Below are 13,857 nucleotides of genomic sequence, written 5' to 3'. Positions count from 1 at the left end.
TGGGATCTTAGTTCCCTGACCAGGGATCGAACCCACATCCCCTGCCTTGCAAGGTGGATTCTTAAACCACTGGACCCCCAGGGAAGTCCCTGAGGGCTGTGTTCCTTTCTGAAGCCTCAAAGAATGAATATATTTCCTTGCTTTCTCCAGCTTCTAGCTTTCCCCATTCCTCCATCTACAAAGCCAGCAATAGTGGGTAGAAACCTCATGTTACATCAGTCTGAATTTCTCCCACAGTCACCTTTCCCTGACTCTCTTTCACATTTAAGGATGCCTGTTATTATATTGGACTCAGTAGATAATCTGGGATCATCTCCTTATTTTAATGATTATTACTTTATTTTAATGTCTCCTTATTTTAATTTGATTAGCAACTGTAATTCCATCTGCAAACTTAAATCCCCTTTGCCATGTAACCTAAATATTCCTAGGCCTTGGAGATTTGGACATTGACATCTTTAGAGAACCATTGTTCCACCTACCACAGTCTCTTTAATACAGTGGAAAACACTGATTGAATTTGGAATATGGAAACAGCCCTGCATCCCTGGGATAAACTCCACTTCCTCATGATGAATACTTCTTTTTATATATTGCTGAATTCTATTGATTAATATTTTTTTAAAGATTTTTTTTTTTTTGGTCTGGATTCACGAGGGATGTTCTGTAGTTTTGTTTATTTATACTCTCCTTATCTGGTTTTGGTATCAGGGTGATGCTAGCTTCATAAAATGAATTAGGAAGTGTTCCTTCTTCAATTTTCTGGAAGAGATTATATAATGCATGCATGTATGCTAAGTCGTTTCAGTATCCGACTCTTTGTGACCCTGTAGACTGTAGCCTGCCAAGCTTCCAGGTCCATGGGACTCTCCAGGAAAAAGTAGTGTTAATTCTCATTTGAACCTTCATAGAATTTTTTACCTGGGCCTGGAGATTTCTTCTTTGGGAGTTTAATTTTTTCAATTATTTTTTTCCCAAACAAATGAATATTTTTATTAGCATGGTAAAAAAAATATGTTTTTTAAACACAGGAGATTTTGACCTCAAATATTTGTTAGGTCCTGCTACTGAAATGAACTTGTAGCTAAACAACTTATGAACCATGATGATACCTAGTCCCTTTTGGGGGACTTTTAAAATTACAAATTCAATTTCCTTAATAGTTCTAGGACTGCCTGGACTTTATACACATAGCAAAGATCAGCTCTGGGAATTCACTGAAGAATTGTGTAACTCTTCCTCCCCTGAACTATCTGGTAATGTTGATTATACTACCTGCCATTTAGGGGTGCCATAAATTGTTAATGGTTGATGAGGTCACAGTGGCTAATTTATCAAAGGCAATGGGGATTCATAGACGGATTTAGAGCAATGGAGGGAGGTGGTCATAGTTGCATTTTAGTAAGATTCCTCTGGGGCCAGGGTGGGAGATGTAAGTGGTGTGTGTGAATATGGAGCGCTGAATCTCCAGAAAATGATCCAGATGAGAGATGCTGGAGATTCAGCCCTTGGTTTCAGAAGAGAGGCAACGAGAAAGCAGACAAGGCCACGGGCAAGTAAACTGAGGCCATGTGAGCTCTGTAGGCTCCAAGCAGCTGTGTGTTGCACTCAGTCGCGTCCAACTCTTTGAATCTCAAGGACTGTAACCCACCAGGCTCCTCTGTCCATGGAATTTTCCAGGCAAGAATATTGGAATGGATTGCCATTTCCTTCTCCAGGGGATATTTGCGATCCAAGGATTGAACCCATATCAATTGAGTCTCCTGCATTGGCAGGCAGATTCTTTACCACTAGTGCCACTTGGGAAGCCCCCTAAGGGGCTGGGAGATGCCTATTTGATGGCTGGACCCTGGGTGGGTGGTGAGATGACTCCAAAAGGAGGTTTGGACTGGACACAAAGTGAGAGTCAGGGAACATTAACTATCAAGTTAGAAGAGAAAAACAGAATTTTCTTTGAGCCAAACTGAAGATTATAACAGGAAGCAGATTTTCTGAAAGCTCTGAGAACGGTTCCACCTGTTAGTAGGCACGGTCATATGTATTTCATTTATGCATGCATGCCTGCTGCGTCACTGATTCCCTGACCATAGATTGAAACCACGCCCTCTACAGTGGAGGCATGGCTTCTTAACCTCTGGACCGCCTTGAGACAAAAGATCACAAATCAAAATGACATACTGATATTTACATCAACTTCACTAAGGATACATAGTCCGGGTAAGCAAGTACAGAGTGAGCAGCAGATCATCATGACCCCTACAGAGCTGGGAAAGAACGCTGTTCTTATAAGAAGATACATTGTCAACATTAGAAAAAAGAAAGAAAGAAAAAAAAAAACATGGAGAAGGAAATGATAACCCATTCTTGCCTGGGAAATCCCAGGGACAGATGAGCCTGGTGGGTTACAGTCCAGGGTGTTACAGAGTCGGTCACAACTGAGCACGCATGCATGGCTGATTCACTTCATCGTACAGGAGAAAACTAACACAACATCGTAAAGCATTATCTTTCAATTTAAAAAAAATGGGGGAAAAAAGAAATAAAATGTTAGAAAAAGAAAAGAAAAGAGATCTTTACTGTGGAGCAGGAGTTCCTATCTTCCCATCTTTGAGGATCTCTGGTTAATGTGTTACACAGATTAGGGAGAGAGGGAGAGAAGAGGTCCAAACAAAGAATTGTTTACTTTTTCCTGTCCTGCCTTAAAATACAAATTTTATTGCATCCTGAGTAATAATAATCACTCACATTCCCCAGCTCTTACTATATGTCAAGTCCTGTTCTTTAACAACTCTGAAGTACGAATTGTTATCCCCAGGAGGAAACAGAGAGGTGGAGACACATGGCCAAAGTCACAGAGCTGGGAAATGGTAGAGCAAGATTTGGAGCTAGGTTCACTGTCATTACAGACCACTGTGGCTGGACAGCCCTGTCCCTAACAGCCTGTCCCCTCTTTCGGACCGGCATCGGGTACATTCATCTGTAGCTGAGTCCAGCCAAAAAATTTCCGTGCAGCTAGAGGGAGCCCCTGCCCAGGGCTTTCAGCCCTGCCTGGGGTTGGGGAGTCCCAGTGCTGGGAGTTGGCCCTGCGCCTCAGGGCAAAGGTCCTGGGACAGTGACCAGAGACAAAAGAGCAGCAGCTGTCCCGCGCACTTCTAGCCAGAGTCCGCCCACGGGCACCGCGAGCTGAGTGTTGGGTAGGAGAGGTGGGGGCGGGGTCTCAAGGGAGGTTTGACTCGCGAACTGATTGGTTGGTTGAAGACCCGAACCTAAAACGGATTGGACGCGTAAGGCCCGGGGGCTCCTGCTGACTGGTCGAGGAGAAGCAATTTAACGCTTGATTGGCAGGAGGGATTCCATCCTCTATCGTCTATTGGCTGAAGATGAAATAACCCAGTTGTAATTGGCTGGCGGGCTCCGCTGCGATCCAATCAAGGCAGTCGAGGGCCGCCGGGAGGGTGGAAATTAACCCTTTAGAGAATGCCGCCCGGCTTGGGCACTTTAGAGTCGAGGAGCCGGGTTGTTTCCTCGATTCTGTCCCGCAGGGCCAGGGCAGTGGGGCTCATCCTCCCAGGCCTCCGTGTCTTCCTGGTACCAACAGCTGAGGCCTGTGGGTCCCTCAATAGGAGTGGTCGCGGATCTCAATTTCCCCGTTAGTCGTAGCGGGTTGAGCCCCCCTCTGTCCCCCAGCCCCAGGCCTCAGTCGGTGACCGCGGGTGGAGTCATTGGTTCTCCGAAAGCGGAAGCCCCCGGCCTCAGTGTTCCCAGTGGTGCCCCGAGCTCTCGGTTACCACCTCCCTCCCACGGAAGGTGGCCTCAGGCCTCAGTTTCCCAATGGTCCCCTAGGGTTGAACCCCCACCTCCCTCTCCCGCGTGAAGAGGCCAGAGTCTGGCTTTCCCCGGCTCGCCTCTGCTGGCCGAGCCCCCAGTCGCCCACCGGCGGCGGCCAATGGCAGGGGTGCTCCCCCCTAGGGGCGGAGCCGCGTCACGTGCCGGGAAGAAAGAGCCCGAGGCGCACGGGGCGCGGGGCGTGGGGCGGAGCGGCCATGGCAGGTACGGCGGGTCTGGCGGGGGGCCGGTGGGGCACCGGGCTGGGTGGCTGCACCCGCCCAGGGCGCGCGGCTCCGCTGCAGCCTGTCGCTGCCTGTAGCTCCAGAGCCGCTGTCCCCTGCGGGCGGCGCGGGCGAGGAGGCACCGGATGAAGACGAGGACGAGGCGGAGGCCGAGGACCCCGAGCGGCCAGGGGCATCGGGAGGCGCGCGCGGCGGCGGAGGCGGCGGCGGCGGCGGGGCGGGACCTGGGAGCTGCGGCGGGCCAGGGGGCGCGCTCACTAGGCGCGCGGTCACGCTGCGGGTGCTCCTCAAAGACGCGCTGCTGGAGCCCGGCGCCGGAGTGCTGTCCATCTACTACCTGGTGAGTACCTCCCGGCCTCATCCCATCCCAGCTCGTGCAAAAAGGGGAAACCCGGGTCCAGTGTGCTTTCTTGCCGCAAGCCGAGCCCCTGGTATGGGGAGGGGAACCTGAGGCACAGAGCATCATGAGCCAGCAGGAGCCTTTCTGTGTGGGAGAACATAGTTCACGAAACTCTCCATTCCACAAAGGAGAATCTTTGGCTCAGAGAGGACACTAGTGCCTTCCCGGCTATGTGACTTCACTCAACCTAGGCGTATCCTAGTTTCCCTATCCGTAAAATGGGATTTTCTTTCTTCCCATGGGGTTGCATGAGGATGCAATGAATAAACTGCTGCTCAGCAGTGTGCCTGCTATACAGTAAGTCCTTTATAAGTGTTTGTTATCATTACCATTATTGTTATTGTTCTCTTTGTGAGTGGGAGCAGTTTGTGAATTGAGCATCTGCTGTGTGTCAGGCTGTGTTGGGTGTTAGGGACACAGTGGAGATCAAGTCAGATGCAGTTCTTGTCTTTTGGGGCTCACAGTCCAGTGAAGGGAGTGGGGACGGACACGTAACTGGACAGTTTCAATCCAGGCTGATCAGGATGGTACCTAAGCTGGAAGCCTCCTGGAAGGAAGTGGGAGACGGGTGGCAAACCCTGGGAAGCAGCATGGGGTCAGGGAGGACTTCCTGGAGGAGGGAGTCTTGATGAGTACCAGCTCCTGGGTCCAGCCAACCCACTGTCACTGCAGGGGAAGAAGTTCGTGGGAGACCTGCAACCCGATGGAAGGATTGTGTGGCAGGAAACAGGCCAGGTGTTCAACTCACCCAGCGCCTGGGCCACCCATTGCAAGAAGCTGGTGAACCCAGCCAAGAAGTCTGGCTGTGGCTGGGCCTCTGTCAAATACAAGGGCCAGAAACTGGACAAGTACAAAGCTGCTTGGCTCCGGCGAAACCAGCTCCATATGACTGCAGCTGCCGCTGATGAGGTACATCCTTCAGCATCCCTGACTCACTGCTGGATAAAGAGTGCCCAGAGAGAGAATGTTGGAGCTGGGGCTTTGAGGGATGAGGAGGAGTTGATCAGAGTGAGATGAAGGGTAAAGAGCTTTCCAGAGGAAGGAATGGCATTTGCACAGCTTTGTAGGCATGAAGAAACACATGTGCTTAGGGAACCGTTGTTAGCTGATGCAGCTGGAGATTCGATGCCTTAGTAGCTGAGGGGGCTGGCAGCATTGGCAGGGACCAGATTTTGGAGGGTCTTGAATGCTGTGATCCTACTAACACACACACGCACACACACAGAGGCTGGAGTTGATGCTGCAGTCTTTTTTTCTTTTAAAGTTTTTATTTATTTGGCTGCATCAGGTCTGAGTTTTGGTTCATGGGCTCTTTGTTGCAGTACATGTGTCTCTCTGTGGTTGTGGCTTGGCCTCCCAAGTGTACAGGCTTAGTTGCCCCATAGCATGTGGGATCTTAGTTCCCTGACAAGAGATCGAACCCAGATTCCCTGCATTGGAAGGCAGATTCTTAACCTCCTGACCACCAGGGAAGTCCCCTGATACTGCAGTCTCAAGGCAGAATTTCTTGTTTTCCAAGAAGCCTCAGGTTTTGCTCTTAAGGCCTTTCACCTGATTGGGTGAGGCCCACCAACAGTATCAAGGGTAATCTTCTTTATTGAAAGTTAACTTATTGCAGATGTGGACCACATCAACCCGATGCCTTTACAGCAACACCTAGACTAGTGTTTGATTCAGTAACTGGGTATTATAGCTTAGCCCAGTTGACTTATAAAACTAACCTTCATACCACACCATAGGGCTGTTCATTCAGCAAGCATTTAATAAATGCCAGCTGTGTGCCAGGCCCTCTTCTGCGTGCTGGTGATAAAGCGGAGAGCCAAATGAGAAACATCCCTGCCTTCATGGAGAGAGAAACAAAAGAAATAAGTTCTTCTTATCATACTTTGGAAGAAGTGAGCAGGGGCAGGGGATGCAAGTGCTGAAAGGAATAGGATGGCTAGGGAAGGCCTCATTGAGAAAGTGACATCTGATCAGTGAACTGAAGGGGTGGAGGCAGGGAGCTATAAAGAGTTCTGGAAAACAGCACGTGCAAAGGCCCTGAGGCTGGACCGGTCTTGGTGTTTTGGGGGAACAGCAAGACTCTGATGTGGCTGGAGCAGAGAGTGACCATAGGGAGAGAGGGAGGAGGGAAGGGCAGGGAGGGGACAGGGGCAAGTCGTGGAGGGCATGGTGGGCTGTGGGGAGGACTTCGGCTTGTATCCTGAGGGAAGTCGGATCTCTGGAGTACTGTGAGCAGAGTAGGTGTGGGGCCTGAGTCAGGTCCTTAGCGACGCCCTCTGGTGGCCGCTGTTGGGAGTACAACAGGAGCCAGGGATTCAGGGTGCAGGTGGGTGATGATGGGGTGAATCTGGCGGGCCTTTGAGGAGGAGGAAGTGGGTAAGTTCTGGTTAATTCTGAAAGTGGATGTGATGTGATTTGCTGGTGGATCTGATGTTGGTTTTAGGAGATGTTTTGTTCCCCTAAATGTTTTTGCAAGCACGTGAACAGGATTACCCTCATCGGAGATGTGGGGAGGAGCAAGTTTAGGGGGATGGTCTGGGTGGCCTTGTTGAGTGCGAAGACCCCCTTTTGAGATGTCAGGGACTAGCCGGACCTGGGGTCCGGAGGTCAGGGGAGGCCTAGCCTGAAGTCAGGACTGTGGGCAGTTGTCCAGGGGGCACACGGGGTTTGAGGCCACCCAGAAGGGGTGTGGGTGGGGGAATAAAGAAGCGGGAGGGCCCAGCCCTGGCCCAACGAGTGAGATGGAGGAGAATAAGGGGGTGCAGGAGAGGTCGGAGGTAAGCCAGTCAGTGCGGGGGTGAGGATCCTTGAGGAGTTACCAGGAGACGCTGCTGAGAGGGGGCGGGGGACAGAGGCTGAGATGTGGCCGTTGGGTTTGGACAGAGAGGTCACCTCGTCAACGGCTCTTTACGAGAAAGGAGGAGAGGTTATTGAGAGAATCTGATCAGCTAATCCATGAAAAGTCTTTGCCAGCTGGATGAATGGAGCAGCAGGGCAAATGCTTGGCATATGCTAAATGCTTTGCACGCATTATCTAATTTCACCTTTATGCCACCCCTGTGGGGCTGGAAGTCACTGTGACGTTTTACAGAACAGAGCCTGAAGTCAGCTTGAAATAGGCAGAGGCGGGATTCCAGCCTGAGCAACTGGTCCACAGCCTAGATTGTCTCTGCTCACTCTCTCCCTCTAGTGGGCACCTGGGGCAACGACAGGAATGGCAGGTTCTGGCCTGCCAGAGTTCTTGGTCGAACTTGGGGGGAGCGTATGGAGAATCCAGCTAAAAGTCCTGTCGCGTTCCCCCACCACCCTGACCCCACCCAGAGCCCGGCCAGCGAAGGAGAGGAGGAGGAGCTGCTGATAGAGGAAGAGGAGGAGGAGGTTCTGACAGGAGCCTCAGCGGAGGACAAGAGTAGGAGACCGCAAGGGAAGGGCCCGTCAGAGCCTGCCCACTCGGGTAAGAGGTCTGGGGGAGGGGAAGAGGTGGGGACGGTGGGGGGAGGTGGACAGAGCTCAAGACGGGGAGGAGGCTGGGTTTAGAGCCCGCTAGAAGCCTGGCTGACTTCCCAGCCCTCGCTGCCTCATTTCACTCTCACCGCCTGACTTTTTAAGCTCTAATTCTACATATCTTGGTCCCACTGACTAATTTCTTTATCCTTACTCCTCCATAGGATTTCTTTGCCCTGTTGTCTGATTTCTAGCCCTGCTGCCTGATTTCTTTGCCTCCCTATCTGCTCCTCACCTGATTTCCTGATCCCTTCTTCTGATTTTTTAGTTTCTTATGTCCATCCAGTTTGTTAACTTGCTCCCTGATTTTTTTCTTTGTTTTTTAAAATATTGATTGATTGATTGATTTGGCTGCACTGGGTCTTAGTTGCAGCATGCGCGATCTGGTTCCCTTACCAGGGGTGGAACTCACTTCCCCTGCATTGGGAGCATGGAGTCTTATCCACTGGACCACCAGGGAAGCCCTTTCTTGTGTTTTTTTTTCCCCCCCTTTCTTGATTTTTTAAGGCTGCCCCTGGAGTTTTCTTTCTTTCTTGGACTGTCTGGCCTTGGTTTTCCAGTTCCTGGTTGGGGAGAAACTGATACTGACTTCTTTTCTTAACACCCCCTCCCTGCCAACTCCCCAGAGGCCACACCCCCAGGGAAAAGGGTGGAAAACAAGATCCGGGTGCCGGTGCGCTACTGCATGCTGGGAAGTCGTGATTCGGCCAGGTCAGGTGCACCCCATGCCCGCTGGAACCCCCACCCTGATCCCCATCTACAGAAGCTCTTGCAGCATGGGGTTTGGGGACAAGGGCAGGCAGGGGAAGGATGGAGACAAGGCCTCAGATCCTCAGAGCTGGCTGTGGGACCGAGGCAGCCAGTGTGTGGGTGAGGGAAGGGCCTTGGGGTTCCTGAGGCTGTGGAACCTTCCTGGCTCCCACAGGAACCCCCACACCCTGGTGGAAGTAACGTCTTTCGCAGCCATCAACAAGTTCCAGCCGTTCAACGTGGCTGTCTCCAGCAACGTGCTGTTCCTGCTGGTGTGTGCCCAACGCCTACCCTGTCCCTTAGGGCTCAGGGGCTCCCAGGCTGGGGAGGGGCTGGTCCCTCCCAGAGGGTCTTTGGAACAGAGGCCTTGTCTGCTCTGTTCACTATTGGTAAATAGTAGGCACTCAATCAATATCCGAGGAAGGAGGGGGGTGGGCTGACCCCCAGGACGGCCTTGGGGCCTGGCGCAGTCTGAGCGGGTCTTCCCATGTCCCTCCCCCTCCCCAGGACTTCCACAGCCACCTGACCCGCAGCCAGGTCGTGGGGTACCTGGGGGGCCGCTGGGACATCAACAGTCAGAGTGGGTATTGGGGGCCCGTGGGCAGAGAGGGTGTTTGGGGGCCGGGGTCGATGTCCACCCCTTCTCCCGCCTCCGTGCAGTGCTCACGGTGCTCAGAGCCTTCCCCTGTCGGAGCCGGCTGGGGGACGCGGAGACCGCGGCCACCGTGGAAGAGGAGGTGAGGGGGCGCATGGCGACGGGGCATTTGGTGGGGGTGGGGGTGGGGCAGGCTGGCGCGCACACAGCTGTGCTGGCTAATGCGGCAGGGCGCCTAGCGCCGCTCAGCAGGGGTACAGATAAGTAGGTGTGAGCTCCAGTCCCCGCACTTGTGACCCCCACCGTCATCCTTCGTCTGCACAGATGCCGCCAGCCCCTTCCCTTCTCAGCCTGCCTGTCACCTGGTAAAGGCCGGATAAATATTAAATGCCCCCCTTTGATGTTTTCCTAACAGTGCTTAATACGGGCCTAGCACTGCGCTGAGCTCTCCACGCCCACCTTTTCCAGCATGGTCAGTTCCGGAGGACAGAATAGGTGTGCATTCTGTGCACAGCTTTCTCCACCCACCTCTTCCTTTCTCTTTACGCTTGCCTCTACTTGAGTTCACACATCTGCCTCTTTATTTAAATATTAGCACCTACTGTGTGCCAGGAATTGTGAGCTGGGGGATACAGCAGTGAGCAAAATAATACTTTGCCTTAGATTTACAATAGGAGCATTTATTATTTTATTATTATATTATCATCATTATTATTTTATTATTTTTTGGCTGCACCACGGCAGCTTGTGGGATCTTGGTTCCTACACCAGGGATTGAGCCCCACCTCTTGGCAGTGGAAGGTCCAAGTCCTTAACCACTGGACCACTGGGGAATATAGGAGGCTTTAAAAAAAAAATTGTTTGGCTGTGCTGGGTCTTTTTTCTTAGTTGTGAGGCGTGGGGGCTTCTCTTATTGCGGAGCACTGGCTCTGAAGCATAGGGACTTCAGTAGTTGTGGCTCCCAGGCTCTGGAGCACAGGCTCAATTGTTGTAGATGGGCTTATTTACTCCCCGGTATGTGGAATCCTCCCAGATCTGGGGTTGAACCCTTTATCTCTTGCATTGGCAGGCAGATTCTTTACCACTGAACCACCGGAGAAGCCTGGAGCATCTTCTTTATGTCTTTGTTGACTGTCCCCCTCACTGGATTCGCTGAGCGCGGGGCAGGGTCTGTCTCGGTCGGTCACTGCTGTATCCTAAGGGGCCTGGTACATAGCAGGCGCTCATTAAATGTTGGCCGTGTGGGGCTGGATGGGTGTCCCTGGCGTGCTGGCCGCCGGGAGTGGCGTGAGCGCACCAGGGCTGGTGGAACCCCACCGTCCCGCGCCGGCCCCAGCCGCGTCTCTGCCCCCAGATCTACCAGAGCCTGCTCCTGCGCGGCCTGTCCCTGGTAGGCTGGTACCACAGCCACCCGCACAGCCCGGCGCTACCGTCGCTGCAGGACATCGACGCGCAAATGGACTACCAGCTGCGGCTGCAGGGCTCCAGCAACGGTTTCCAGCCCTGCCTCGCCCTGCTCTGCTGTGAGTCCAGGGAAAGGGGCGGGCGTGGGCCCTGCCGGTCACCGAGATCCTAGGTCCAGCCCCTTCTCTGTGTCTCCGCCCGCAGCCCCTTACTACTCTGGCAACCCCAGCCCGGAGTCCAAGATCTCGCCCTTCTGGGTCATGCCGCCGCCTGAGGTAGGCGGGGCTTCAGGGGAGGTGTGGGCGGGGCCTTGCGTGGTTGTGGGCGGGGTCACGAGGGCTTGTTAGAGGCAAAAAGCCAGTACTCTGGTTCCCGGCTCATCTGGGGAGCTGGGGCCTCAGTTTCTCTCATCTGAGATAGGAACATAATCATTGCGTTGAGGCAGTAGGTGTGAGTGGTGTTGAAAAGGTTGGGGCTCCAACTGTAGCAAGCTGCCTTGGCTACCAGTAGGGCCTCCGACCTGAGACCTGTCTGGTTTCATTCTCCAAGTCGAGTCTTGGTGTCAGAAATTAGCTTTAGAAAGGAATTTGGGAGCCATGGCGGTGTGTGTGTGTGTGTTGGTGTGTGTGTTGGCGGTGTGTGTGTGTGTGTGTTGGCGGTGTGTGTGTGTGTTGGCAGTGTGTGTGTGTGTGTGTGTGCGGTGTGTGTGTGTGTGTGTGTTGGCGGGGTGTGTGTGTGTTGGCGTGTGTGTGTGTGTGTGTTGGCGGGGTGTGTGTGTGTTGGCGTGTGTGTGTTGGCGGTGTGTGTGTGTGTGTGTTGGCGGTGTGTGTGTGTTGGCGGTGTGTGTGTGTGTGTTGGCGGTGTGTGTGTGTGTGTTGGCGGTGTGTGTGTGTGTTGGCGGGGTGTGTGTGTGTTGGCGGGGTGTGTGTGTGTGTGTTGGCGGTGTGTGTGTGTGTGTGTGGCGGTGTGTGTGTGTGTTGGTGTGTGTGTGTGTGTGTGTGTGTGTGTGTGTGTGTGTGTGTGTGTGTGTGTGTGTGTGTGTGTGTGTGTGTGTGTGTGTGTGTGTGTGTGTGTAGAGATGGATGCCACCTTCTGCCTCCCTGGTCGCATTGCTGGGTTCTTCGGAGATCCCACGTGGCTCTGAATCTGATCCCAGCCCAGAGCCAGGCCTGCAGTATTGATTCCCTGGCTCCCAGTCCAGGGAACTTCCCGCTGTGCCCTGCAGTGTTGGGCTGGGGAGCGGGGTCGTAGCTAGTGGTGACCAGCTTGTGTCTCCGCCAGCAAAGGCCCAGTGACTACGGCATCCCCATGGATGTGGAAATGGCCCATGTCCAGGACAGCTTCCTGACTAATGACATCCTCCATGAGATGGTAAGCTCACTTTGGGGTGGCAAGGGTGGGGGACCCTGGGAGGAGCAGGCGGGGGCTGAGGGCGCCCCGCTAGTTGAACATAACTCTGGGACTCAGGAAGCTGTGGTTGAAGGTGCCACATCAAGATCCAGATCAGGTCTCTTCTGCTGCTGAAAATCAAGGGCTCTCAGGATCAAGTCCCCAGTCCCAGTCTCGGCCCCTACCCCCACCCCCACCAGGCCTCCTTGCTGTTATGGAAGGTCCTAGGTCCTACCTTGGGCTTCTGCACCTGCCACTGATTCTCCCAGTGGAGACATGTGAGGACCTCAGGTGTCACTCCTGCCATTCAATAGGCACTTAAACAGAGCTAGTTCATCACACCTGTGACGTCACAGATGTTCCTGCTCAGACTAAGGCTAGGCCAGGGAGCTTTTCAGGGCCGGGTAGAAAGAATCGGTGCAGCGATTCTTCCGCTTCTGGGGGAGGTGTCTCCTTCTCCAGGCAGCCCTCCCTCCTGCCAAGCTCCTTCATTTCCCCAGGGTGGCACTGCTCGGAGGTCCCTCTCTTGGGAAACTGGGTAACCCCTACATGCTGCCCTGCGTTAGTCCAGAGGCCCCTTTAAGGGCCGCAGCGGCTGGGGCTCATGTGTTCTCTGTCCCACTAGATGCTGCTGGTAGAGTTCTACAAGGGCGCCCCTGACCTCGTCAGGTTCCAGGAACCTTGGAACCAGGAGCACACCTACCTGGACAAGCTGAAGGTGAGGCTCACATCTCGAGTCCCGTGCAAACCCTTCCTTTTGTAAAGACCTCAGGGAGCCCCACAGGAATATATCCACAGGCAGCCCGAGGAAAAAGTTAAGTGGGCTTGTACAAAAATATTTTAGTCAGAGATGAGCACTGCCGAAGAAAAGTCACGTTTGTCACACGAGGGTGATGACAGTGGTGGAGATCGCTATCAAGTGAGGATGAAGATGTAAAAGCCTGTAGCCCTTGTGGCCCTGGGGCTATCCCGGCTGGAGACGCTGCCTCTGAACAGGTGGGGCTCTGAGTCTGAAGCACAGCAGAGCTGAGCCAGGCAGAGGGGCTGGTGCTGCGAGTAGGCTAATCCAGTCCGCCCTACCCCTCAACCATGTGTCAGCAAGGGCTTGGCAGCCTTTTGTGTCCTTCCTGGGAGCCATTCAGAAGACACATTCCACTCGGCTTTACAGAAAAACAGCTTCATATGTTTGCTCTTCCGTTCAGACTTAACAGTGGACGGGGCTTAAAGCTGCCACACTGGTTACCTCCTACCGTGGTGCTGGGTGGGTAGGGCGGGCGTGGCCTCGGTGCAGGGGGGCGGGGCGTGGTGGGGAGGAATCATACCCCTGGACGACATTCCTAGGCCCAGGATGCACCTGAAGGTGTGGTTTTAGGGACACCACGGGGATTAGCGGAGCCTTTAGCAGGGCAGGAGCCCTGAGGCGCCGGACCTGCCTGTTTTCAGATCTCCCTGGCCAGCAGGATGCCCAAGGACCAGGGCCTAGGCCACATGCTGGAGCAGGTTTACAGCATCCTCAAGCAGGGGAACTGAGGGCACCAGTCTCCAAACACAGGAGAGAGGGCTCTGGTCAGACGCAGCCCCTGCGCCTCTGGGTGAGGGGGTGGGTCCAGGGCTTCTGTGCTGTTTGTCCTGTGTGACTGACAGGGGCTCAGTTTATATAATAAACGAGAAACGGGCCAGGTGTGTCTCAGGTGCTGTGACTGTGGAGAGGGCCTGAGCTGGCGACCAGGCAAGTGACAGCC

General features: G+C 53.6%; 2 protein-coding genes across 3 annotated transcripts in view; one reads left to right on the top strand and one right to left on the bottom strand.

Annotated features, from left to right (window-relative positions):
• The first annotated feature begins 3,482 nt into the window (after positions 1 to 3,482).
• On the top strand, positions 3,483 to 13,792 carry MPND (MPN domain containing). 2 transcript variants are annotated; one of them, XM_070464950.1, is made up of 13 exons: positions 3,483 to 4,050; positions 4,148 to 4,410; positions 5,143 to 5,379; positions 7,795 to 7,927; positions 8,604 to 8,688; positions 8,903 to 8,999; positions 9,235 to 9,307; positions 9,388 to 9,464; positions 10,677 to 10,845; positions 10,931 to 11,001; positions 12,008 to 12,097; positions 12,741 to 12,833; positions 12,960 to 13,288. In XM_070464950.1, exons 1-13 carry the CDS (start codon positions 4,044 to 4,046, stop codon positions 13,050 to 13,052), a joined length of 1,488 nt encoding a protein of 495 aa, XP_070321051.1. In that variant the 5' UTR covers positions 3,483 to 4,043; the 3' UTR covers positions 13,053 to 13,288. The 2 variants fall into 2 exon arrangements, with proteins under 2 accessions (XP_070321051.1, XP_020750910.2); XM_020895251.2 differs by lacking the exon at positions 12,960 to 13,288 and adding an exon at positions 13,559 to 13,792 and having other exon boundaries at positions 3,487 to 4,050.
• The window catches only part of SH3GL1 (SH3 domain containing GRB2 like 1, endophilin A2), a 31,678-nt gene continuing 27,802 nt past the window's right edge, over positions 9,982 to 13,857 (bottom strand). Inside the window, exon 11 of the mRNA XM_070464951.1 lies at positions 9,982 to 10,527. Coding sequence (XP_070321052.1) covers positions 10,506 to 10,527 — 22 coding nt within the window. The 3' untranslated portion in view covers positions 9,982 to 10,505. The remainder of the gene's footprint in view (positions 10,528 to 13,857) is intronic.

The sequence above is a fragment of the Odocoileus virginianus genome, chromosome 3, assembly GCF_023699985.2.
Source record: "Odocoileus virginianus isolate 20LAN1187 ecotype Illinois chromosome 3, Ovbor_1.2, whole genome shotgun sequence".
Classification (NCBI taxonomy): domain Eukaryota; kingdom Metazoa; phylum Chordata; class Mammalia; order Artiodactyla; family Cervidae; genus Odocoileus; species Odocoileus virginianus.
The sequence above is the reverse complement of the archived record's forward strand: the minus strand, read 5'-3'. Positions and strand labels throughout refer to the sequence as shown.